The sequence below is a fragment of the Glossina fuscipes genome, unplaced genomic scaffold (genome assembly GCF_014805625.2).
Source record: "Glossina fuscipes isolate IAEA_lab_2018 unplaced genomic scaffold, Yale_Gfus_2 2, whole genome shotgun sequence".
In the NCBI taxonomy this organism is placed as follows: domain Eukaryota; kingdom Metazoa; phylum Arthropoda; class Insecta; order Diptera; family Glossinidae; genus Glossina; species Glossina fuscipes.
In genome coordinates, this window is record NW_023998416.1 from 6,257,085 (window position 1) to 6,283,319 (window position 26,235).

A 26,235-nucleotide genomic window follows, 5' to 3' on the forward strand; every position below is an offset into this window, starting at 1 on the left:
ACATTATTTGGGTAATTAATTCATCATAACAATTTTTTCTATATAGGATAAGTAGAAAACTTCGTTGACTTAGTCAAGTAAATTTGTTTCTGAAAATGAGAAACCAATAGCTGCATCCAGGGATTCATATTAGAGACGTCTGCGTGAAGTGGGGTAAATAGCCATCGAATTTCGCTTAAAAATAAACGTTGTTTTCTCTGTATTTGTTTTGTATTGAATTCTTCTTCATATGACAAACAGTCTCGATCTTGTGGTAAGTAATTTTAAAATGTTGTCGGCGCCTTAAGATATAAGCTTCCTGCTCCAGACAGTGTTTTAATAACGTAAGTGTGCAAATCTCAACGATCAAAAAATGTCTTCAATAGATATTTCTGTTCCTTGGAAATATTGGACTTAGCATGGAAGTTATGGTGAATATAATAACAATATGTGGGGTTTTATTTCCCCATTTCCGCTTCAATAATGAAATGGAAAATACATTCGCTAACCTTATATAAAGCATTCATTAATTAAAAAGTAGAACGTTCATCTGCACTACTACTCTTTTTGAATAAATTCTTTTAATACGCTTTTAATCTTTTGCCCATCCCTCGTACAAAAGAAGGTAAAGGAAAAAATTCAATAAACAATGATTTTATTTAGTGAGCAATAACATAATTGTGCGTATATAAGAAATAAACAAAAGCAAAGATTATGCAAAAAATACTCCATAACATATCTTGTGTATATGCTTTCGATAATAGAATGCGTATAAAATAGAAGATAAAATTTAGACAAAAAATTATATAACTGCTCTCAGTTAAAATATATAATCTCCAAACTAATCCGATCATCGTATTCGTTCAATTTGTTAATTTAAAATTGTTCTTTAAAGCTTGCCAGCATTCATAGTATTTTTCATCTAATTTTTGGCAAGTTTTCTCTCCCCATTGTGTCACGGCCATGCTAAGAGATGATTCGAACATAAAAGCCTGCAAAGAGGAAGTAAGTAAAAGGATTTTTATTAATATGAGAATAAAATCAAACATCGACATAAGTCGATTTATTTGCACATGACTACAAATACTATATGCATATAATCGTCATATATGAGTGCTTAGATATATTTACAATAAGAATTAAGAGTAAAACAAAAATATCATCTAACAATAATGAGTCAGAGAACATTATAGTCGCCAGGGGCGACCATTGCACACTTTGCACCATTAGGTTGCCGAAATTCTTCATTTTCCTTCGGCGTAAATTACCGACATTTGTAGCTTGTACACCAAAGGCACTTTTTCTTAAAGCCTTCGTACCGCAGAGGATCCGAAATGAAAAACGGACGCGGTCTAAGTTTAGCAAAAGTAGTCTTTTTGTCAAAGGCTAACAATTCGCTGAGGTACTAAAAATTACACTTTGCCTTACCTAGATTTATTTCTTACGAGTACTTTTACAAGGAATGTGGCCTGACGGGTACACCTATATAGTCCACACAGAGAGCGCTTACTTTCAAACATGGAATATTAAAAAATAAATCTATTTCTCATGTAAAGATATACTTCTCATCAGCGTCCACACACAGTTTGGGGCATAAAAAATAGATCTGCTTGATCCTATTTTCGTAACGTTGATATTTATGTAGAGTTACTGTTCGCTGCCACTTCTGATTGTCAAATGGTAAAAATAAGATCGGTTTAGCTATGTAAAAGTTTATCTTTTCTAGGAACAAGCACAGGAAAGGATGCTCGATATCAAACCATCCGATTCAAATTTTTCAATTGATATGCAGATGTAATAATACTCAATGATGTTTGTTGAGATATTTTATTTTATTATATTTTTGTACTTCATCTAACGACTTTTTCAAGCCAAGGCATTATAAGCGGAACGTTTATATGAAATAAAAATATTCCGATCCAAGTCATTGTCAACAGCATTTATTCTTAGCCGAAAGACTTAAGTGTACTATGTTTCATTAGAACACATCGAAAATTTGCGACGTGGAACTACACCGTGGGAATACATGGCCGGTTCTCCTGTGTTTAGACGGACAAACATGTTCAATCGCTTCTGAATCGATCGTTATAATATAATATATATATGTAATTCTGAATTGATCTGCATAATAAAGTACACACATTCACACACACCTATTATACCGTATATCACAAGTTGTGTGAGGTATAATAAGCATAATGTGTTAGGTGAAATCGATTCAGGAATTCATTCGTAAGTTCAATCGATATTGCTATAATAGCCGTCTCTTCAAATAATTTGAAAGAATAATGTGAAATTATATTAAAACTAGGATTCGTAGAGAACTTCACCTAAAACGTTCAACGTTTTGCAAAACAAAACCTTACCGTAGCTATTTTGAAAATTTATGCATTATTTCGACATGTGTGCTCAAGATATTAAATAATAGCGAAGTGCATAATCTATTTTATCTATGTCTTCTAGAAGATTTTATGCAATATGGCAGAGTATATCTACAGCAAGCAATTTCTCTGCGAAAGCATTTAATCTTTTATTTCAATTTGGTTTTTTCTTGGAGACAAACAAATAGAATTCGTACACATTCAATTTAATATTTTATATGAAACATAATGGACGTCCTTCATAGAATTAAAAAAATAAAATGTTATAAAAATATTGTACGATTTACTTTAATACATTAGTCAAGATAACGCAATAATTTATAAAATTATGGTATAATGCAGAAAGATGAGAGACTGACGGTTCAACCATTATGTTACTCGTGTGTTGTTAATCAGACAAACGAATTTTTGGGCAATGTTTGTTTTTAGTAATTTTACTCTTCCTATATAGTATACAAAGTCCAAACACGTCAGTAGGAAAACTTCTTACAGAACTTCTTGCAGAACTTCTTACAAACTAGTTCAATTCTTAGCTTAGTATTATTCTTTGATCAGATTTAATTCAAAAAGAAGTAGTAACATTGCAGTCAGGCAAGACCGACCATTAGACACCCTAAGTTGCTTCGCCTAGCACAGCTATTCGTTTTGTTAATAATCCACCAATAATTACACATTTCTTTCACGCAAAGCCCTTACTTTTTATGCAAGCCGGCATATTGGAGAAAGCTCAAAATATCACACCTTATGATCTCGATACAGCAAACGTAATTTATTTCACAAAAAATGTATTATTTTTTAGATTCCGTCATAGAAAACTGTAAATTAAACTTTCTCTTCGTACAATGGCTTGCTTTTCATAACGATCTCCATATACATCAGAGTCTAAAATTTCGACGGAATGTGTGATCCAAATTCCTTACCTTTAACTTGTTACACAACAAGTTGTCGTGAAATATAAATATTTAAACCTTTTTGTGAAGGGCTTACCAATTGTGCGAAGTCTAATATGTATTGGTATCTAAAGGGTTACATTTCATGAGAACACTTTTTTGCGGCGCTATCCAAAAACAGATCTACGTGGTACAAATTCGTTAAGATTGATTTGTATGTCAATTTACTTTTATGAACCAATTTTCAGCATCAAATATTGAAAATTAGAGCTTTTTACCTTACAACGTTTCGTTTACGGCAAGAACGGCTTTCACACCAATTTAGAATATCGGAGTACTATTACTGCACGACTTTTGTTGAGAAATTTTGATAATGGAAACTTTTTTTAGAAAATCATTACACAGGAAATAGACGAAAAAGTGAACCGATTCGAATCATTTTCAATAGCATTTATCCTTGAATCAAAGCAAGTCAGTGTTCCAAATTTGATCAATATATTCCAAAAATTTTGATTTGTAAGTTGAACATAAAAAATATATTGACAAGCATCAGATAAAGAAGCGGAGAGACAAGCTAAATTCGATTTTGAAAATGATTCTGAATCGATCGATATAATAAAAGGTGAGTCTATCTTCAGCCCTTCTAGATGATGCATACGTTCGCACAAACTTGACATACCCTGTATTTGCACATATGGTTACCTCTAATCTAAGGTTATTGATACTATTATAGGGAGATGAGGTGTAGTATCTTTCCCCAGACAATTTATGTTACTAAAGCAAATTTATTCACAGCTTACCTGAGTACCCTCGGCTACGCGTTCTGGAGCCAATTTAGCCTTTGAAGCCGTTTCAAAGCAAGTATAATCGGGACCGTGTGGTGTCATCATTGAATGCAAGGTGGCTCCACCAGGCATAAAGCCATCTTCTTTGGCTTCATATTTACCCAAAATCAAACCCATAAATTCACTCATACAATTGCCTGTAGGTTATATTCTGTAAACTACAATTTTTCTGAAGAAATTTTATTAACTTACGATGATAGTATGGCGGTCTAAATGTATGTTCTTGGACCGACCATCTTGGAGGAAATATTACAAAATCGGCTATGGCCGTACCATAGCGTAAACTAGGACAAGTCAATACGGTGAATATGCTAGGATCGCAATGATCATAGCTCACCGAATTGATGACCATAAATTTAGATAAATTATATTTATAGGGTACATAATTTCCATGCCAAGCGACAACATCGAATGGTGAATGATTTTGTTTGGCCACAAACAAGCGACCTTGATATTTGGATATCATTTCGAAACCATTTACATTGCGATCTTCAAACCAAGCGACCGGAGTTTCAAAATCTCTAGGATTGGCTAAACCATTAGCGCCGATCGGTCCTAAGTCAGGCAATTGGAAGTGATTGTCATAGACTTCCAATATGTAGCCCCTGAAAATTCAATTAATATAATCTATGGGCATTTCCAAGTTAAACATTATAATTTTCACCTGGTAGGACCTGACACGTTCACCGCAAACCGAACTCCTTGTGGTATAACACATATCTCATTAGGCGACACCTTAATTTTGCCAAACTCAGTTGTGATATCCAACACTCCTTGTTGTGGCACTTTTTTGTGTGAGAAAAAGAAAAGCAATAAAAGAGTTTTTGAAAAGTGGTTAAGACTCTTGCTATAGTGCGAGTGCATGTCACCTATTGCTCACCTATTAAAAAGTCGCCATCACTGTTATAAAAAGCAGCATTTTCCATCGATTCATTGCAAAGATAAACATGTATAGCCAGTCCGTGGCGGCAGCGTATGTCACCCGCACCACAGATTGTGTGTAAACCCTTAACGAAATTCTTTTTCTCACCCGTAGGAATATCGAACGGCTTCCAGCGCATCTTATTGAACAACAGATATAATTAATAATAATTATTAACTCTTTGGATGTAGAGTGCTGAAAATCGCTCTCACCTGATTCGGGTTAGGGATCTGTTCGTCCCAATCATGAGTTAAGTAACGATTAAACATATATGGTTGGAACGGTAAATGTTTAGCACTCGGATGAACCCTGTAAAACCAAGTGCGTACATTTTCTTTACGCGGTGCTGTAAAAGCAGTGCCAGACAATTGCTCAGCGTACAAGCCGTATGGGCATTTTTGCGGAGTATTCTGAGCTTTAGGTAAAGCGTTTGGGTATCGGGGATCTTCCGAAGAAAAATGCGATCCAAAACCGCTCATATACTATGAAATTCAAATAAAATGAATTAAGAAAAACTTTAAAATTAATTTTTTAAAGTTCGATAACTAAGCTTAGCAACTTGTTATTCATATTTGAATTAATATGTAAATTTTATGTACATATCGGTATCTGTGTGCGAAAGTTTATGACAATATCCTACAACTTATTGTAAATAACAAATAAATTGTATTTGCTTTCAATATAGAACATGTATGCGACACGCGCCTGATTTACTTTGTATTACAACTAACTATATATATATATATTTTAAATTGATTGAACGGTTTAAAAATTTTTCAAAAATGTTGTGCAGACATTTTTACGCGAGTGTGAATTAAAATCAATCGATACTTAGACAATGAAAAGGTAACAAAATTTAAGAAGAAAAAAATCGCAATCCTCTTAAGAGGGATATTTTGCTGCCAAAAACGTTAAGTTGTTACAAGCTTTCAATCATATTCGAACGGTAAATATTTCTAAATTGCATTTAGATTTCAACTGCAGTCTGACGGTTTTTGCAAATCGTGTGTGCGTTACTCTCGTTTTCTATCTTCTCTAGATGGCCTAATCTACGTAACATTTCGGCCCATAATAAGGAAAATGTGCAGGAAAAACTGAAGTTCAATGACGGTTTTCATGAACATCTGTGCTTACCCCATTTTTCCAAGATATTTGTAAATACAAAGCGGGTGCACACCGAGCAAAGTAAAATTGATTAAGAACTCTATAGCGGAGCATGGACTACCATTAAATATTTCACGACATCACATAATTATTTAGGTAACAGTTTTTCAAAATAAGGCGTTATATGAGAAGTGGTTGAGAAAGTCGTCCGATCTGAACCATTTGCAACAACGGTTGCCCTTGGGCCAAAACATGTCAGTCTACAAAATTCGCAAAAATTATCAAAATCCTGCAAAACACAAACAAGCACGACAGATGGGCCGACAAACGGACAGTCAAGCTTCAAAAAGTGATTCTGAATCGATCGGTATAATAAAAAGTGGATCTATCTCAAGTGCTTTTGTTTGCTGCATGCATCCACACCATCCACGATGTAATAGCTTAACGATGTTCAACCGTTTTGGGACATATACGGAGCCGAAGGGAACAGGTACGGAACGATCTATTGGATAACCTATTAACTTTTATCGAAACTCGAGTCCAATGCAAAATATCGCAGATATGAAATTTATTCTCTGAATGATGGCTTACTGATCAAAATCACGTTCAGAAAGAAAATCCCTAACGTATACTAAAGCAAGCACAGGATGGTGTATACTGACGTATTGAAACCATAAAACCTATGTAATATTATACAAGGGAGCGCTCAATGGCATCGTCGGCCTGTTAAGCAAGGAAAGGATTATTAATTTGACCTTGGAAAATTGCAATTGCTCTTCAACGTGGATCAAAAATACAATATCTAAGCAGGTGCGTTCGTGCAATATCCTTAGTAAATATTCCCTTTGCGATGCGGGTACAAACTTGAAGTTCTTCTATTATTGAAAATGGATCAAATCGCTCGACGGATACGTCTGCAACATGAACTGAGAACATTCCTGCTTGAGGAAGCAAAAAAACTGGGTTTTTGGATTTCCATGAGAAATCTTTCACGTAAAGTTTTGAAATTTTGTTATTTTTTGTGCGTTTCCTTTTTGACATTTTATGCCGTACAGAACTTACGAAGTTTTTATGGGTGTGCGTCAGAAGGGTTTAAAATGGACGCACCTTTCATTACGTCGTTCGATTCAGAATCATTTCCTAAATCGGTCTGAGCTTGTCCCTCTTTCTATCAGCTGATCTGTCTATCCATCGGTCTGTCTATCCGCTTGTCTGTCTATCCATCGGTCTGTCTATCCTTCGGTCTATCTATCCGTTTTTCCGTCAGTTCGTCTTCTTTCATGTGCTTTTCAAATTTTTCATCTTCTAATTAATTTATAAAATAATCCATTTTGTCCTGATCGATTTTGTCGATTTTGTACTGATTGAATGTTAAATCTGATAAGTCCTTAGCAGGAATTGCAAAAACATGTATGAAAAGAATACGAACGGTCTTTATATTTTTCATAGTTTTTAAATAACTCTTTAAATTCATTGTAAATAGATTCAAACACTCTTTCAACTTTTTAAAATCAATGTCAACTTCAGTCTTAACTAAAAATAATAATAATACCCTACACCACTTGTGGCATAAGGATATATTAAGCTCTTGCGAATATATGCAACACCCGAAAGGGTTTAAAAGACGGCCACAATTCATAATCTTTTTCTGTATCGATCTAAGCTTGTCTGTCCATCTGTCTGTCTTCTTGTCTTGTTTTCTTTTACTCAACCTACCGATCGCAATTTTTCAGATATTTTGATAAACTTTGTCTAAACCGACATGTTTTATCCCAAGGACGAATGTTATTGAAAATGTTGGGAATTGAACCACTTTTTCGCTTGCATCACTTTTTCCATGCAACATGTTATTTTGATTAGTCATTATGTGTAAGATGGATCACATCCCGCTACATATTTTTACTTGCTTTTCGTTTGGAAAATGTGTACTAAAACCGCCTAGAAATGCTGTCTGCTTTCCATATAATATCTGAATTAATGGCTTTAAAAATGCTCGTGCTTTCTGCGCGTTAAATAAAAAAATGAAACGAATCGTATTATTTGCTGCAAATATTTGCATGAAACGCATAATCAACTTCTTGGAAAGCTTTGCTAAATACCCTACACCCGTTTGTTTGGTATAGTAGTTATTCATATCACGAATTTTCAAGGCAAGGTATTGTATGAAAAGTTTTGCAAAAAGTCGTTCAATCCGAAATATTTTCATTAGCATTCGTATAAACAATTTCATCAAAATATCTCAAAAATTGCGGGCTGTAGTGTGAACACAAGAAACCAAGTTTGGCGGACGGATGATCGGACAGATAAACTAAAACCGATTTAGTATAATAAAACAAGTCCTCCTGCGCACAAACTGGATGTACCCTTGCTCCATAGTGGGTATATAAATTGTCACAATAAAAATATATCTTATGTCCATGTCTGAGAGTAAAAGTTCATCTAAAGTGACAGAAATCACTTTGGCATGGTCGCCTGCATTTTAAAATTGTTTATTATTATAATAAAAATTTTGGTAGCAAAAACAACTGCGATGATTGATTGTTATATTTACTAAATTAAAAAAGAAAAAAAAAATGCATCCATAACCTGCTTATCCTTGTTTTGTATTTTTTATCACAAATTTTTTTTTGTTTTGTTTTTCTGTTTTTTTTTTTTTGTTTTTGTAAATGAAATTTAAAACTGCTGATATGATTAGCTTGTTGCTCTCATTAATATCGAATGGATTTTAATGTCAATTGACACCAGAGCAGTCATTGAACTCTTGCTATGTTTTCCTCTTTTTTTTTTTTTTTTTTTTAAACATAAAAGGACTCAATTCCACTATTAAAAACACGTAACTCGTACCTTATAATCACTCATATCTTTATCTTTTTATTTGTTGTTGTTTTTATATCACTTTTCACTTCAATGCACAGGCAAACAAGCCAACGTTAAAATTAAAATATTAATGCTACGGCCTGTGTGTGTTAACGACAAGAAGGCAAGTTCAAGAGAAAACCTCGAAGCGACTAGTGCGATGCTCTTTATATATCAGTATTTACTTAAGCGCACATATGCCCGCAAACCCACAAACACCTACTCTTTCTTATCTTAAGCGAAAAACTAGTCGAACTAGAATTGGAGGAAAGTGAAGTAACAAGAATGTATAGATAAATTTCATTTGCATAAGAAAACAATAACAACAACAACAAAAAGCAAAAAGAGATGTAAATTAATAACTGAAACCATTTAATACAGGTTTGTATGTAAATTAATAATAAAAATCATTTAATACTGGTTTATATGTTTTTGAATATAAATACATTTGTTTGTGTGTGTATGTGTGTGCATGTATGTACAATTGTATATGCATATATCTATGCATTTTTGCTTTGCCATGTGCAACACAGCGTGAAGATATGATGATGATGATGCCGGCAAATGAAAAGATATTTCTTATAAGAACATTTCGTATAAATAAAACTAAAGAAACCAAACAAATCTGAACAAAAACAACAACAGTAAGTTTTGATACAAAAAAAAAAACAAAAGAGAATTTAATAAATATATAAAAATGAAAATACAAATAAAAATAACAAACATACAAAAGCAGTTAACAACAGTAACAATAACAATAATCCAGCACCTGTTACTCTTCTCTCTTACACATTATTTAAGCGAATCATCTTGACACAGCATTTTAAAAGTGGTTTGTTTATATGTTTCAAGTAATTCGATTACCGTGCAATAAGCATAGTAATCCAGACAACGTATCGTGTAACAATTTTTTAATATTCATTACCATCGCAGGCTCGCATCGTAAACTGCTAGTGGTAGAGAAACGAACGAATGCAGATATTGATAAGTAATTGATCTAAAATATTACAAAAAACCGCCTATGTACGAGGTGTGTTCAAAAAAAAAAAGAAAAGGTGACTTTTCACATTTCGTGAGCTACGTACATCTGATTTTTCAATTTTTTCAAGTATACCTATATACTTATATACTGTAAGACGGGGGTAAAGTCATTTTGTTTTTTTTTTTTTTTTTCACCCCACAAAGTATACGTATTGTTATCCAGCGTCAAATTCTGAATCGATTTAAGCATGTCCGTCGGTCCTTCCGCGTAGTGTCTGTCGTAAACATTCTCTTGGTCGCAATCGACTAGCTATCGATTTCAAATTTGGTAAAAATATTGCAAGTCTTTGCATGCAGGTTGATGTTGAAAACAGGCCAAATTGGTCAGAGCAGAAGCGCGCAGTGGAGCATAAACTGGACACAACTCTGTTTTTTGTAACAAAAATTTGTGGGTTTTTGCTCATTACTAAGAAATTATAGAAGTTAAAAGACTGAAGTTTTCTATATTTACTTACCGAAAGACTTTACTCTTTGCATGCAAAAACGGAAAAAATCGACCATGCCCACATAAAGTAACCAGTGATTAAATTTTATTTTTTTTTTTTCACTGTTTTTAGGATTTTATGCTTATGACAATGGCATTTGGCGAGTTGAAAAAAAAATATTTATAAGGTTTACAGGCTCTTCAGAGATGACTCAGAAGATATAAATGATGATATCCTAGCACGCCAACAATCGATCAAAAAGCTGAAGCAGTGAAGAAAATTGTTGTGCAGAATCGTCGGATCACTACCAGAGAAGTTGTTGAGGATCGATTGGTTCATGCCATGCCGTTTCTACGGTTCTTTTGGGCACGAGACGTCATGGATAATACGTTAGCTCAACCCTTATTGCTTGTTCGTAATTTTTTAGCCAAACTATAACCATAATCATGCCACCGTATTCACCAGACTTGGCTTCTTGGGACTTTTTGCTGTTTCCAAAACTAAATAAACCCATGACAAGATGAAGTTTTGTCACGATTAAGCAGACAAAGACCGCATCGCTGGAAGAGCTCAAGGTCGTACCAAAAAGTTCATATCAGAAATGTTTCGAAGATTAGAAAACACGCACGCGCAACTGTATTGTATCTAAGCGAGATTACTTTGAAAGGGATCAAATAGATATTGATGAATAAATAAATATTTTTCGAGAAAGAAAAACAGTCAGCATGTTTTTTGAACGCACCTTGTCTATGCTTTGCTACCTAGCAGGATGGGCCTTAAGGAATTCTGATTAAAATTCGACAAAAGTTTGCGTTTATTGGCCAATAATACCTTTGCCTCTCATACACCATAATTTTTGTGAGCAGCTGACTACGTGTTCGAAGGTTCCAATGTCAACGTTTGCCTTGGTCGTAGTTATATCGAGTTCTCAGATTGTGCACACACCCACTAGACTGCAACCACTTCCCTATCCCTTTCTCTTTTCTCACTGCTTTCTTACCGTAACCGTATCACACGAACAGGGGACATACCCTCAGTGATTGGTCACAAATAAAAGAAAAAAATAAAAGTACACCGACTTTCTTCTAAAGCATGTTTGCAAACAAGGTTCAACTGGAGGCATTAATGCTAAAGCGCTTATAGTTTTAAGGGCCAAGAAATGCTTTTTACAATAATTTTAATAATTTACATACATTGTTAGAATATACGTAGGTGTTTCAACCACCTACAAAAACTAGTGGATTTTAACACATGCAAATGCTAAAAGAAACCATAGTTAACTTTAGGGTATAAAGTCATGGGAAAAGCAAACGTAAATAGAGCCCATCATGGAAAAAACACTTCATATAAATTTCGTTACCATTGTAAGGTAAGATATAAATAGAAAGCTATGATATAAATAGAAAGAAGAACAAGAAATTGAGTAGGGTATGCACTGAAATATTGTTCATATGTACAATTTATTAAGAAATATATTTACATATATATATATATATATATATATAATAGAATAATTTGATGATTAGGATTTGAACATCCAAAACTAAGCGTTGGAAAATTCATAAAATGTCTGTTCTTTCTTAATGTCAAGTTAAGATTTTTAGCCGATCTTCATACGGCCGATCTTCATACGGCCAATCCATCTGTTCTCTTGCAACTTTTCGCCAAATCTATAGAAACAACTGATTGCAGTCCACTAAGATGATCTCAAATCAACAGCAAGCAGTTTATTACATTTCTTAAGAGCATCTTCACAAGTTCAACAATCGTCATGATACCCTATAATCGTCATGCTATCATAGATATATATACATATCGCAAGCAATATTCATGGAATATGCATCGTAGACTGAATAAATTGCATAAGATCAGTGTGAATAAAAACGATTGCCTGACGTGAGAACTACATTTCAAGAGGTAGACCTAGGTAACAGCCTAAAAAAAGCTTCCTTAACAATTTTTTTTGGATGGACGGAGAAATAAGCGAATAATAATATTTTTTGAAATCCTAAAAAGAACTTATTCTTCTTACCAATAAGCTCAAGTTAAGTTCAAAATTCGTCATAGCTTCATGCCCAAGTAAGACGTTCGCTTTTCTTTTAAGCTATACCCTAAAAATTTGGAAATTTTTTATTTAGAACAGTAGGCTTCACCTTTGGATTAATAAAATTCAAGAAAATCGAATAAATTGAATCGAAAATTCCATAGTACGAATAGTAAAAGTGTACATAGTTTATACAATGATCTATGTTTTGCTGTTAATTTGTACACAAATATAAGACCAAGTCTCGATTAAGAATATGTAATGTACAACTTGCTTTGTTCTTCACCTTTCAACCCTACGTGTACGAAAAAGTGTTGCGAGCATTCAAAGTAACCAAGTAAGGTATACAACAAAAGCTCTTAGAATTCACTAAGAGCTTGTATACCTGACAAGGCGGGAAATGCATAGTCCTGGGGTCGATTTACGGGTCTCGATATCGACCTTGAATTTTGAATTGGAATTCTCGAAGGCAGCGAAGGTTCGTCACAAGTTGATGGCACTAGTGGATAGTGGTATTTCATTATACACACACATAAATTTTCAATTGTAGCTACAACGAACAACAAATGCAACACGATACGATAGCTAACATCAAGCCAAAATGCAATGTGATTTTTGTCTTTCGTATCGTAGGACAGTTCGATAAAGGGCCAGTAGATCTTTAACATTCTTTTGTCCTATTTTATTTAATTTAATGCATCAATCTTCTTGTAGAACGCTTGCTTAATTCTTTTTGACTTTGGAAAAAAATTAAAAATAATTCTTTTTTCTCTTTGTTTTTTGCATTTCGTTATTGTTTTTATTTATAGCGTACACTTTGAGTTTATTGCTCCTTTTTATTCTGATGATTTAGAAAATAAAGAGTAAAGTAAAAAACTACTATACGCACTCATACATACATAATCAAGCTTTCTGTTTTCGTATTCTATTTGTTTTCATTAAAATATACATATATATATATATATATATATATGTATATATACATCTATTTTTTTTTTTTACTTAAATAATTAAACAGATGAACAATTTTTAGTTAAAATGAAAATTCTTACACTTAAAAACTTATTCGAGTTTTATTCGTATTTTTATGCATAGTTTTAGTTACTTTTTGAAAAGAAATTTTCAAGTAAATACTATTCAGTTTATTCTTAAAATTAAATTGTGAAGTCTAGGGGAAGAGAGAAACTCTTTCAATTGAACCATGAATAGAAATTTAATCATACGTGTCAATAAATGTTACACTTGCATAAGACATTATAAGATATTCAAAAACTATTAAAATATCCGCTAAGTAGGGTTAAGGAAATTTGAGAATATTTTCACACTTACACATAAAGAAAAATATTCCATAGAAATTATAATTTTATGTAATCTGAAAAACTATTCAGCTAATTACAGTAGACGGCATTAGTTAATTGAATGAATCAAAAAAAGCATTTAAATGCATTTTTTTCAAATTTCGATAAAGCATTAAAGCATCTACCTGGCAGAGCTATGTTAATGAATCCGATATAGTTGGAAAAATATCGAAAACTTTGATTCATATTGTTATTCGAACAAAAACCTGTTTGTCTTACCTAATTGAAATATTGCAATAGCAAGCTCTTGTACGCTTTGGTAGAAAATTCATTTAAAAAAAAGGAAAATTACGAAAAAAAAAGAAAAAAAATTATATTCGGCCGGGGCCGAGTTTCGCATACCCACCACTATGCTTTTTGCATTCTACTCTCCAAGTTCTTTTATTTGATACCCATATCGCTGGTACTATGAAGAAAGAATTAATCACTCTGTCTGAGGTATTCATTTTAGAATTAACCCATTTTTAGGCAGATTAGGAATATATCTTCATTTGAGGAATGTACAAAATAATTGTTAACATTCTGCCTTGATTGCGTTATGATAAATAAGTACAAAAATGAAAAAATTAAAATTTAATCACTTGATACTTTGTGTGGGCATGGTCGATTTTTTCCATTTGTAAAGAGTAAAGTGTTTCGCAAAGTAAATATAGAATACTTCAGTCTTTTAACTTCTATCATTTCTGAGTAACGAGCAAAAACCAACAAATTTTTGTTAAGAAAAACAGAGTTGCGTTCAGTTTATTATGCTCCAATGCGGGCTTCCGCTCTGACCAATTTGGCCCAATTTCAAAACCAACCTGCGTGCAAAAACTTTCAACCTTTCTATGAAATTTGAGGTCGATTACGACCAGGGGAATATCCTTAACAAACACCCCCTAGACTCACAAACGGACAGACAAATCAATTTAGAATGTCATGCTGATCAAGAATGTATATACTTTAAAGGGTGCCTGAAGCTTTCTTTTGGATGTTACTTATGGAAAAATACAAAATGCATATATCTCCACCTTACAGTGGTGGGTATAAAGAGTGAAAAACTATATATTAATACTTGATCGCGATCGGTCCACGTATACAAGTCAATACATAATTAGTATGTAAACAGCAAAGCCTTCGCATCATTTTTGCTCGTGATTATCCAAAAACACTTCACGTTAGACCATTAAAGAATACGCATTTTCTAGTTAGACGTATAGGGATGAATTTGCGAAACTTTTGAGAAATGAGTCGAACCTTGGATCTCTATGGCTAAATATTGCATATGGTACGAACGATTAACAGTTTTCTTATTAAAGGCTGCATTTATGGGTAAAGGGTCAACAAATGTGTTTCTACCAAATAACAGGCGATTTTTTGAAATGCATTTTATACAGAGCGCACATTTTCATAGAAAGTTTCACTTATTAAAATGCTTGTTGTATTGATAGTTAAGAGATGATTGAAAATGACGTTACTTATACAACGCCTGCTCGAAGAGGGAGTTCATGGCACGTGTTTTACAGAAAAGTATTGGTGATAAACAATTGCTCCAGAAGATGGATTACGCTGCACAATTTCAAGCATCGGTTTGAAACTTTTCACGAATGTCTAGCAGATCCCTATATAAAAGTTCTTGAAGTGTGTCAGGAGCATAACGTTCGTTCTTTTCTATTCAAAATTAGTGGGGAAGTAAAGGGAGACAAAAATGTAATGTAACTATTAATAGAAATTTTTTTCTCTCTTCCCTTGTTCCTAGCGTAAAAAATACTCAGAATAACTTTATTCATTCGATAAATTCAAGACATCATCGCCCAGTTTGGACATCTTTGCCGGTGGTGGAGCGGCTAAATCAGCAATTGATGAGAACTCCATACGTTTTTTAGTACCAACGCCACCTAAGCTAGCTCCAATTCCACTTAAGGCCGCTAATGAACCAGGCGGAGCTAATTCTCCATATAAGCGACTTAAATCAACTGGGGGAGTATTGGAAGGTCGACGATGGGAAGAGCTGTTACTACCATCAGAAGGAGCCGGTGATGGGGTATTAGATGGCACACTGGAAATAGCCAAATCAACAGCACTAAAATTATATTTACCGCCACCCGGTGTTGAAGAACCTCCACTGCCACTTTTAGTTGGGGTAAGACGTTCTAAAGCAGGCGATGCTGATGATTCTCGATTACGTGATGATGATGTCGACTTAGGCGGTTTCATCATCATGGCTGATAAAGATTCTTGTTGGATTTTGAGTAATGCCGATGGTGACATGAAAAGATTGTTAGCTGCCAATGTTGACTTGGATAAGGGATCTGGTATACCATATTTACCAGCTTGTTGTTGCTGCTGTTGGAAAAAAGCAGCGTAGTCTTGAATTTTCTCTTGAGCCAAGGCATTGTAGTAAGCGGCTGCTGAATCGGTTAGAGGAGAAGGAGCACCAGTTGAATTAGGACCGGAACCACCGCCGGATTTGCTGGAAGAAGACGTAGCTGATGAAGGAGGCGCCCCTGATGGTGTCGCAAAAAGAGCATTTAAGTCGGCCGCCGCTTTATTTTGATGATAAAGCAAAGCATTTAAGTCGGATTGTTGTTTCTCTGATTGCAATAACTGATTGAGCATATCTGTCTGCTGACTCAGCTGCTGTTGTGCCTCCTTGTGCTTTTGCTTCGCATTAGAGCTGCTCATAGAACTATTACCGGGCCCCATGCCACTTACCGCTCCCACACCGGCTGCCAGGAGGGCAGATAAATCGGGATGACCTGCTGACGACTTGCTTTGAGTTAATGATCCAAACTGATTTGTGGGGTCAAACAACTTGGAATAAGTTTGCAAAAGAGCAGTGTAATCTGGATGTGAACCAGATTGTTGTGACTGTTGTTGTTGCTGTTGTTGTTGCTTTTTGGAGCTACTAGGAGAGGGAGTTGGAGGTGCACCCACAGAAGCGGCAGCCGCCGCAGCCGCTGCCATTTGCTGCTGGAGGAACGCGTTCAAATCGTTGTTCTTTGCCTGTTGCAAATACGAATCATAACCCAGCAGTTTAGAGGCTTGAATTAGGTTATTGTAATCGGCCGTAAGAGCTGCTGCCGAGGCCGCTGCTGCATTAGCAGCAGCAGCAGCTGCTGACGAAGTGCTTTTTGACTTGCTACTGGGACTGGGCGAAGGACCCAGAGCACTCGCTCCCGTTAGATAACTAAAATCAGTGCCAAAACCTAAACTACCTAATGTAGTAGCTCCCAAAGCTTCAGCTTGTTGCAATAAAAGTGCCGCATACTCCGGAGAGCGGATAAGTTCGCTCATTTTCAAAGGGTCATTCTTGAGTTCGTCTAGTTCTTTCATGAGCTTGGTTTTGTAAGAATTGGACGAAGAGCTCGATGATGAAGATGACGAAGAGGATGAACTAGATTTTGAGGATCGGTCTGATTTGGATTTGCTCTGCGACGAACTGGAAGGTTGCGGTTGAGGCATCATATCTTGAAGGCGCGGCATACTAAAGCTTTGTGAATAGGCTGCCACAGCGGCAGCCACGTTAGGATCTGTAAAATCGGGTGTTCCAGACGGAACTGATATACCTGCCAAGCTGCTTGATGCAGTAGATGATACAGTATTCTGCGATTGTTTTTGACTGTTACCGGTACCTGCACCGCTTCCTCCGCCCACCTTAGCGGCGGCGGCAGCTAATTGATTAAGAGAAGTGCTGCCATAATCTTTACGCTGCTGAAATAAGGCAGCCAAATCGGTTTGTAGAAAGTTTGGTGGCAACTGACCAGCCAACTGTGCCAAACTTGCAGCCATCAAATCGTTAGCGGTAGGCAAACCATGAGCGGCAGAGGCAGCAGAAACGGATGATCCCATTAACGATCCAGAGACTGGCTCATACTTGCTAGTCGGCGTTATGCTCGGGCTATTGCGTGCTATATCGCTTATACTGAATTTACCAGGGCTAGGAGCAGGAGAATTTCGGGTCCTTGAATTATGTGACGATGTGTCCGACTTGGCCGGCGACGGGGAAGCTCTTACTGGTAGCTCAAATTTAGCTGGTGAGGCCGAATTCGAAGGAATAGTAATAGGACTATCACGTGGGGACGCAGAAGGCAAATTTGTAGAACTGGGAACGATCGGTGGTACTGTGGGCGGGAGCGGAGGCAGTAGGGCAACAGGATTTATAGTAGACGCACCTGTTACCGCGGCAACAACGTTGGGGGATACACCTGGCACAGCAACGGGTACTGATGTTGTAGGTACCGTTGGATTTGGATTTGGTATTAAAGGTGACAACACGTGCACAGGATTCATATTTAACCCCGATGGTAAACACAATTGCTCTTGCAAAGATAAAACCTTTAACTCGCTCGCCTTTTGTTGCTCACTTTTTTCATGTTCTTCCAAACAACGCATCTGCTCTTCATTTGAAGTTAATTGCTTAGAATTGAGCTCGTCGAGCTTAACCTCATCGTCTGATTTAATTTCTATTTTTGTTTCAATCAGTGGTTTTGGAATATCGTCTTTTGAGTCAATTATTTTTATCGTTTTCGGAGGTATAAAATCATCCTCTTGTTCGCAACCCAAAACAGCACAAATCCAATTCCACAGTGCCTTGTCATTTTGTTTCATGGGAAACTTCGGATATAATGTATTTTTGAGTTTCTCAATATAGGTAACATCGTCACTAAAAATGCTAGAAAACCGCACAATTTCATTTCGATATTGCGAATAATAATCGACACATGACTGGATTTCAGTGCGAACTTCTTCAGGTATTTCTCTGTCTGGTAAAACAGAATACTGCATAAGCATGGGACGACCATATTCTAGAGCTTGCTTATTTTCATTGGGTGGCACAACCCAAATAGATTTCACCACCGATTCCAAGGTAGGATTTTCATCATAATAAGGAGCTATAAAAATTGGTTTGCACTGAATACAGCAAATCTAAACGATCAAACCTAACTTACAGATAATTAAAGCCACACAAGGTGTATATGTGGCGTCAGAAGGTCCTCTCATACGTATCTGATAATCTAATTGGGCATCACAATCCCTTAGTGTGGGTTCGGCTTGAAATTTCGGGTGAGAATGATACCACCCTACCAGTAGAAGTTGGTCCTTTATCATGGTTTTTTGTATATCGCGTTCAATATCACCCGCCTTCGATCGATCAAAACGTGAATTACGGCAGGGATATGCTTTCGTTATAGCCAATGCTAAAATTAACAAAAAGAAAGAAATTTAAAAAAAAAAAATTCGTTTAATAGAACATAAATTGAAGCTTACTGTGAGTATTAACGTCCCAAGTCCCTCCCAGATATCCACAAACCTCATGCATGGTTAAATGGCAATGAAAATCAGCTAAAAGCAAAGCTGAAGAACTCATCGTTAAAAGAAACGGCTGCAATTTGCCTACAGTTGTAAAAGATACCGCTTCAATTAACATGTTAGCATCACTGTAAGTAAGAGTTAAATTCACATCAATGTTGGTGCTAAAATGTAATAACTATCTGTGATAGATACTATACTTACTGCATCACATTACGATTTGTTATGGTATTGTGCGGAAACACTATACGTTTAATCAGAGGCAACGGCGAGTCGGATTTTTTGTCAGTATCTAAAATAACATTTGTAAGTAAATTTAATTACTTTCGATACTATGCATTTACCAATGTCTATATCTTCGAGGGCTAAATCTTTTTGTAAAGCGCATTTGCGTAACCAACTGTTTTTATAGGCATCCAATTTTTTCCCTTTATACTTTACCGAAGCCCAACCGCAGCCACTTTTCTTCTCTGGATTAATAATACGTTTGCAGTGCATAGCCCATGCACTGGGTGTTAGAAATATGGTTTCAGTCTCTTGCGATTTAATTTTACCATCCGGTAATAAATCTCCCACAAATTTTTGTCCCAAGTATTCAATAGTCATAAGTGATTTTCCGGGCTGCAAAACGTTAGCACCCATTAGCATCTGTAACGTAACGGTGCGCCCGGTACCGTTAAAACCTTCATAATTTTCTTTAGTCTGCTTTTAAAACGAAATAAGTTTTTAAAGAGATTTACACACACACATACTAGAAGAACACAATGAACAACCTCATCGTCGCCTTCATCATCCTGTACATCGCTGTCAGCATCTTTATCGGCTCCTGTGCTGCCAGCCGTTTCATCTATATTAACCACAGGTCCTGATAAGGAAGCTTCAGTTGGATTTATCGCTTGCATTACTGCTGCGGTATTAGTTGTCTCATCTGTTAGTAATGTCGTTGACATTACAGCGTCTGTTTCTTCTGTTGGCGCGGCGGTTGGCTCGCGCACAATTCCTTCGGGTTCAATGAGATTTTCAATATCACCTTCTTGCATTGCACTCTATGTTAAGGCTTTCCGAAAGTTTTCCAATTGATTTTCTAATAAATTTTCCAGCAAAAGTCAAATAATTCACGTACGAAATGTGTATATGCCTTCAACAAAATAAAATTCGTTTACTTTCTTTGTATGTCTTATGCCTTTCCTTCGCTTATAAAATCATTGTTGCCAGCGTGCATATTTCCTAGCCGCTTATCGTAAATATAGGAATGGTGTACAAAACGCAAATGAAATCAACAAACTGATTATTTAGCTCAAATTTGTTACTAGAATAATCGCAAAATGAACAAGGAGATGGCGTCAAGTTTCCCAACTCAATTAAATATTTAACTTTCTAATTTTTTCATATGATAATTATTTTAAGAAATGATCTATTTTAATATTGGTTTTGCGACGATTAAAAATTTTAATAACTAAATATAATAAATCTTTAAAAATTAATCTTTAATATTATTATATAATCGTCCAGTTAGATATGTATTCTCCTTAAAGCGGTATGACCATATGTCAAGTTATTTTCTACATTTTAGTAAAGATAGGCATCCGCTTTCTTTTAGTAGATCAGTTCGTAATAACCTTCTGTTGAATCCCCGATTTACGTGCTCTTTGCGAGATCGGAATTTTTGAGATATGTTTATAAAATTTGCAACGCTGACGTAACTTGGTCCAAGGACGAACAGTATAGAAAATGTTCGCATTGGACCGCTTTCTCGACCCCTTGCCTTATAATATCACTTATTAAAAAGTTGTTACATGAATCTCTATAGGATGGTGTAGGTTTTCTACATGCTTTCTCTTAGGTACGGTATAGAGTAGAATATCGTAAACTAATTTGACAATTCCATATAAAATGGAAAACTTGTTTGGCAATTCGCTGAAAAAGGGATGAGAAAAGCAGATTAACGGAAGAAAGAGTAATATTATTACAAATATTTTGTTTCTAAATGTACTTAAAAATAAGAAAAAAGTTGGCCAAATTTTGAAATATTGTATTACCTTTTAATAAATGGTGATGTATAAGGGCTATTCAAGGGACTTGAATCTTAAGAATCTTAAGAGTTATTTTCTTATAGCGCAAAAGATGTAAACATAAAGAAACCTAGCTAGTGTGAAGAACAACGAAAATATTGAGAAGAATTGTAACAATAAAAACTCCAAGCACAGAAAAGTTTTGCTAGGATCTGGAGCTGCATATATTTGAGTAACAAGTAAAGGTCGTTACCTTTCTACAGCAAAAATGGGGAAAAATTGGCATATAATGATTGGCACTAGCGAGTAACAATACAAGGAAGCGTATCATAAAAGCGCGGGAAAAATGTTATTCGCGGCAACTAATGTGCGAAGGAAAACTATAAAGGATTATAAAAGCTACACAGATGTAATAGCACCGAAATTTGGCAAAAATCGTTTGCTCTTGCATCGATTTTAAGCGTGTAGAATCTTCTAGTAGCCTTTCAGATATTTGGTAGAATAGGACTGCCCGTATTTAAATATTAATTCCAATTTGTGATACACATGGCTTATTAGAAATTAAGGATTATTTATTTTGCATTGAATCGGACAAGTAAATTGAAGAGAAGAAGTGTTTCTAATAAATGAATCGTAACCTCTTATTTCCAAATTGTTTACATTAAAAAATGACAGCACTGCGGTAATTATTACGGCACATCTTCAATTTAAGGATCCCTCACCCGTTTACCTGGTGTCGGTGCAAATTTTAATCTAAAACAACAAGTCCTTTAATATACAGATGGTACCGATTGCTCCATGATTGGCCAAATTTCGTCCAAAAGCTACACAAAGTTTAAATTGCATTTGGAAAAATATGTAGATTTTCATTTCAGATTGTTATTTTAAAGAAAATGGGAAAAATTTAAAAGAAAAGAATGAGGATTGTAAGCGTTATTATTATGAAAATTCATGCTTCAAGAAAAGCAGGTTTAAAGTTCTAGACAAGTGCTTAGACATCTTATAAAAAGTTTTGCAGCTTCTTTTTTCATAGGTCGGCATTTCCCGGAGTACAAGTATGCCATGCACACTCTTGCTCGTTTTTTTTCTTTGTAGAATAGCTCGCTGTTGCCGTAGCTCTTAGCGATAGTAATATACAGAAGTTTTCGATCGAATTCATAATTGATAATAATTAAATACCTTCTAACTTCTTGACAGAAGCACTGGCATCTTGGTGAGGCGATTCTAACATATTTTTGTTTGGAAATGCCTTTAAATGAACATAAAGACTTTCTGAAGATATTAAGGCGTTCGAGAAGTTAAAAATAAGCCAAAGCTTTCGCCTATGGAAGGGATTGAAATTTCAAAAGAAAAAAAATTCTTTTCCAGATAATGAATATGAAAAAAGCATTTTTAATGCAAGTCAAATAAATCACTTTTCTGTGATCATCGGATTCAGAAGTAGTTATTTCTATTATACGGTCTAAGATTTCTAAAATTTAACTAATGCCTGACAAGTTTTCCATTATCTCTTGCCAGTGATATACCGTAAATAACAAAAAAATAAAAAGGGCATCAACTCCCATCATTTATGTTATGCAATACGTGACACGCAACAATCATTATTTAAAAGTAATAGAAACGAATACCTATTATCATAAAGCAATCAAAGTCGGCAATAATATCAATAATTGGCATTTAATATTTACCAGTTAACAAGCAATCAATTTCTATGATCCAACATATTTTTATGTTTAGTCAATAGATAAATATTAAACTTTTGCTTTCGGTTACTAAGCAATTGGTTTACCGGCTAATATAAACACTGGATATAAAATTTCGAAAAAAAAACTATATATATTTATTTATAATTGAGATTCAAGAAACAAATATTGAGCATTTTCAAACTGAATCAAGCGAAATATATTTCTCAGTAATAAACGTCAAGTTATTGTAAATGATTTTTTCATTCGATTGCTTCAGAAAATTTTTGAATTTGTTAGAAGTAAGCTAGTTTAGACGGGAATATAATAATGGTGCAAGTAACACAAAACGACGAGGAAATAAAAATAATTATTGAGATGAATCGGTTGATAACACGACGTCCCGATGTCGTACTTTTGCCGACGTACTTGAAATTTAACAATCCCCCCATATTTTTTGAACGTCATTTGGCCCACGAAATCGATGAGGTAGCCAGTTATTGCCGTATTCTTAAAAACGAAGCACGTATAGTTTTAATTAAAAAACGTAAAGGTGTTTGGGATGAAATTTTTAAAAAACTTTCGAAAGAAGAACTCTTTCAAAAACGTTTGGAAATTTCGGATATAATAGTCGCACGCAATAAAGAGCGCGACGAACGAATTTTGGAACGGTATGATCAAAAGAGACGCGCTGAAATCGAACGTGAAGTGCAACGCGAAACTGCCATGCGAGAGAGAGTGAAAAAATTTCAAGAGCAAGCTTGTCATGATGTTATGACCATAGCACCTAAGGAGACTCACGTTAAGCCAAAAGTGGTACCAGTTAAAATGCCGCCAGTACCCAAACCGATACCACAGTCGCCGCAATCGCAATCAATTCCTGTTACCAATCGTCCTCCTGCAGCCACTCCTGCACGTGCTCTGCCTGCTCTACGTAATAGTGGTAAAATAAATGTAAGCTTTACCAATTTTATTTACGTAACGCCCAAGCGTGAGTCCCAGGAGGGTAAACCGCGTCCATTCGTTGTAGAAGATGATTTACACAAGCCTTCAGAATGTACAAATCAGAATCAATCGACTAACGTACGTCCCGCTTCTGCTGCTGCTGCTAATTAATGATCTTTGCATATGTTGTTCACAATTTCATGAAATGTATATTTGTATCATATATTTGCGGGTTAATAAATAACAAGAACTATCCTGGAGAGCATATCTTTGAAGCGCTATAAATACTGTTCACGTAAGTGGTTGTTGTTACGTAAAGTTTTCATTTTATTCACATTTCAATGCACAGCCTGGTAGCTTACCACCGATATCTGTGTTTATGCTCTTGATTAACCCATAGGTTTACGTCGGTTAAGCGGCGCCAATCTGTTCGTAATTTCGCGGTCGTAACGGTCCTCTTATGTGATTTTAATAGGAACGGGTCGTTGCTCGCGAACATAGCAACAATGTTTACGCGGAATCCCGCGAACAACGTCGATAAATTTAGTAACCGACCCTCCATACACCATATGGCATACGCAGCTGCATCTGCATAGAATTTTACGAATATCATTGACAATTTCATTAATCCAATTAACATACGAAGGACTCGTCAAATAGTGCGGCTCGAAAATAGTCCCCATAGTCCTCAATGCTGGATGAGCATTTTTTTAGGCAGTTATATTATTGCATTTTCCTTAGGGGCGACTACCTCAGACGAGCATATATGTAACTTGTTTTTTTTCACTTTATTTAGACCAATTTTGATTATCGTTTGCACTAGCTTTGAAGAACGATATGCTTTCGGTTGCATTAGGTGATATTTCGTATTGTCTTCTTCCTTAACTTTCATAAAAGTTTGGATCAACACCTATTCTAAATTGCGCACCATAGTTTTGTCTGGCTTCAGCTTTCCGCCGCGTTCTTTGCGACCGCGCATGTTCGAATGAAGAGCGTGAGACACATGGGCACTGATGGATATATATGTTCATGGACAGAAAAATAAGTGCGAGGTATATTTTTTAGTTCTACCCCAAAGAAATTGCAAAATGTAGTTTCCATAAATCCCCTTCAAAATTTTTACATGCCGCAGGACTATTCAGAATTAATGCCACGCATCTCATGTGAGCCAGTTTTCGCAGTAGAAAGTTGAGGGCTTTTATATTTCCTTAGTAGCTTTTTCAGCTTGGCCTTGAAATAGGTGGTGAAAACTGAAGGGTTTTGTAATATTTTGCTTTAAAAGTGGGTTACAAAGGCAAATAGTTTTTCTCGAGGAGCATGTACAATATGGTTTAACGTCCAATTTTATTTCTGCATCACTAAGTTAGCCACAAAACTTCATCACGAATGCTTGAGACCCCCAAAAAAAATATTGGAAGACGCGGAACTATCGCATGACAATATTAGCAAGTAATCGCATGATAAGTTTAGCAGAGCGAGATTACTTCGAGTCGTCTAGACCAATTTCAAATAAAATTGGGAATGTTGTATTATCCCCAACGATTACTAGATGCCAATTTAACAGGAAGAGTAGCTCGGAATGCCCCTTTACCCCGAAAAGTTAATTTATAGAGGAGGAAAGATTGTGGTTTAGTCCATAAAAATTGGTGCAGATCAGAAGGCGAAAAAAAAGAGGGCAAATTTACTTCGGAATGACGGAGCAAAAAATTGGTTTCGTAATGGTACGGGATGATAAGCCCGCAGGTCAAAAGAAAAAATATTCCACACGAGATTTACTGAAAAAGTGAAGCATGACATGTGTGGATTTGATACATCTGATAGAAGACACTATGAATAGATTTGTATATAAAACGCTTTTGGGAGCAATAATGCCTCCGTATGCCGAAGAAAATATATCAATAGTATGGAAATTTTGGCAGGGTAATGATCCGTAAAATTCGTCCAACTTGGTGAAAGTTTGGTTTTGGGATTAAAACTTCGATATCATTAAACGACCAAGCCATTCCCTCGGCCTCAGTCTTAATAAAAACCTTTGCAGTCAAGCTTCCTGTAGTAATGAAAACGAATTCTGAGAAAATATTCAAAAAGTTCCGCACAATATTCCAGTAGACTTGCTGTAAATTAATTTGATCTATGCCTAAAGGAATCGAAGCGACTATTGCGTTATTTTTATATTTTTATATGTACATCTCTTTTACTGTCCACTGGGAAACACTGATATTTTTGTTTATACTTAATATTATTCTGAATTATTTTTAGGTAACAGAACGGCCGTACTTCCGTCCGTCAGAAAAATGATAAATGCAGATACTATACGAGGAAGTGAGAAAAGAATGGTTCTCGCGTACCTAAAACCACATACTGTATTTTCCGGACTACAAGACGCGCATTTTTACATAGAAAAAAAGGACTCAAATTGAGGGCGCGTTTTATGGTCCAAAGATATTTTTCAAAAAATT

At 35.4% G+C, this 26,235-nt stretch overlaps 3 protein-coding genes across 5 annotated transcripts; 1 reads left to right on the forward strand and 2 right to left on the reverse strand.

The window, feature by feature from the left end:
* Positions 1-617: 617 nt before the first annotated feature.
* LOC119633703 (homogentisate 1,2-dioxygenase) lies at positions 618-9,126 on the reverse strand. Its single transcript, XM_038027389.1, has 7 exons — positions 8,966-9,126; positions 5,230-5,499; positions 4,976-5,156; positions 4,760-4,880; positions 4,288-4,700; positions 4,051-4,232; positions 618-971 (listed from the first exon to the last, which is right to left on the reverse strand). Exons 1-7 carry the CDS (start codon positions 8,978-8,980, stop codon positions 843-845), a joined length of 1,311 nt encoding a protein of 436 aa, XP_037883317.1. The 5' UTR covers positions 8,981-9,126; the 3' UTR covers positions 618-842.
* A 5,693-nt stretch (positions 9,127-14,819) lies between these two features.
* Positions 14,820-20,302, reverse strand: LOC119633729 (MPN domain-containing protein CG4751). Of its 3 annotated transcripts, XM_038027430.1 has the most exons (7): positions 19,911-20,302; positions 19,482-19,842; positions 19,342-19,429; positions 19,096-19,265; positions 18,777-19,025; positions 16,155-18,719; positions 14,820-16,061 (listed from the first exon to the last, which is right to left on the reverse strand). In XM_038027430.1, exons 1-7 carry the CDS (start codon positions 20,175-20,177, stop codon positions 15,607-15,609), a joined length of 4,155 nt encoding a protein of 1,384 aa, XP_037883358.1. In that variant the 5' UTR covers positions 20,178-20,302; the 3' UTR covers positions 14,820-15,606. The 3 variants fall into 3 exon arrangements, with proteins under 3 accessions (XP_037883358.1, XP_037883357.1, XP_037883356.1); XM_038027429.1 differs by having other exon boundaries at positions 14,820-18,719; positions 19,482-19,839; XM_038027428.1 differs by having other exon boundaries at positions 14,820-18,719.
* A 1,801-nt stretch (positions 20,303-22,103) lies between these two features.
* LOC119632863 (dynein assembly factor 4, axonemal) lies at positions 22,104-23,947 on the forward strand. Its single transcript, XM_038026005.1, has one exon. The coding sequence runs from the start codon at positions 23,162-23,164 to the stop codon at positions 23,945-23,947; it is 786 nt and encodes a 261-aa protein (XP_037881933.1). The 5' UTR covers positions 22,104-23,161.
* Positions 23,948-26,235: the final 2,288 nt, after the last annotated feature.

Bases quoted from the DNA above. Each gene is read 5' to 3' on its own strand.
- LOC119633703 (XM_038027389.1), bottom strand. The intron at 4,701-4,759 runs GTGAAAATTATA...TTGAATTTTCAG, and splicing joins AACGTGTCAGGTCCTACCAG to GGGCTACATATTGGAAGTCT. The intron at 4,233-4,287 runs GTAAGTTAATAA...TATAACCTACAG, and splicing joins TAGACCGCCATACTATCATC to GCAATTGTATGAGTGAATTT.
- LOC119632863 (XM_038026005.1), top strand. From the start codon at position 23,162: ATGGTGCAAGTAACACAAAACGACGAGGAAATAAAAATAATTATTGAG.
- LOC119633729 (XM_038027428.1), bottom strand. From the start codon at position 20,177: ATGCAAGAAGGTGATATTGAAAATCTCATTGAACCCGAAGGAATTGTG. The intron at 19,266-19,341 runs GTAAGTATAGTA...TCTTACTTACAG, and splicing joins ACAAATCGTAATGTGATGCA to TGATGCTAACATGTTAATTG. The intron at 19,026-19,095 runs GTAAGCTTCAAT...TGTTAATTTTAG, and splicing joins TTGGGACGTTAATACTCACA to CATTGGCTATAACGAAAGCA.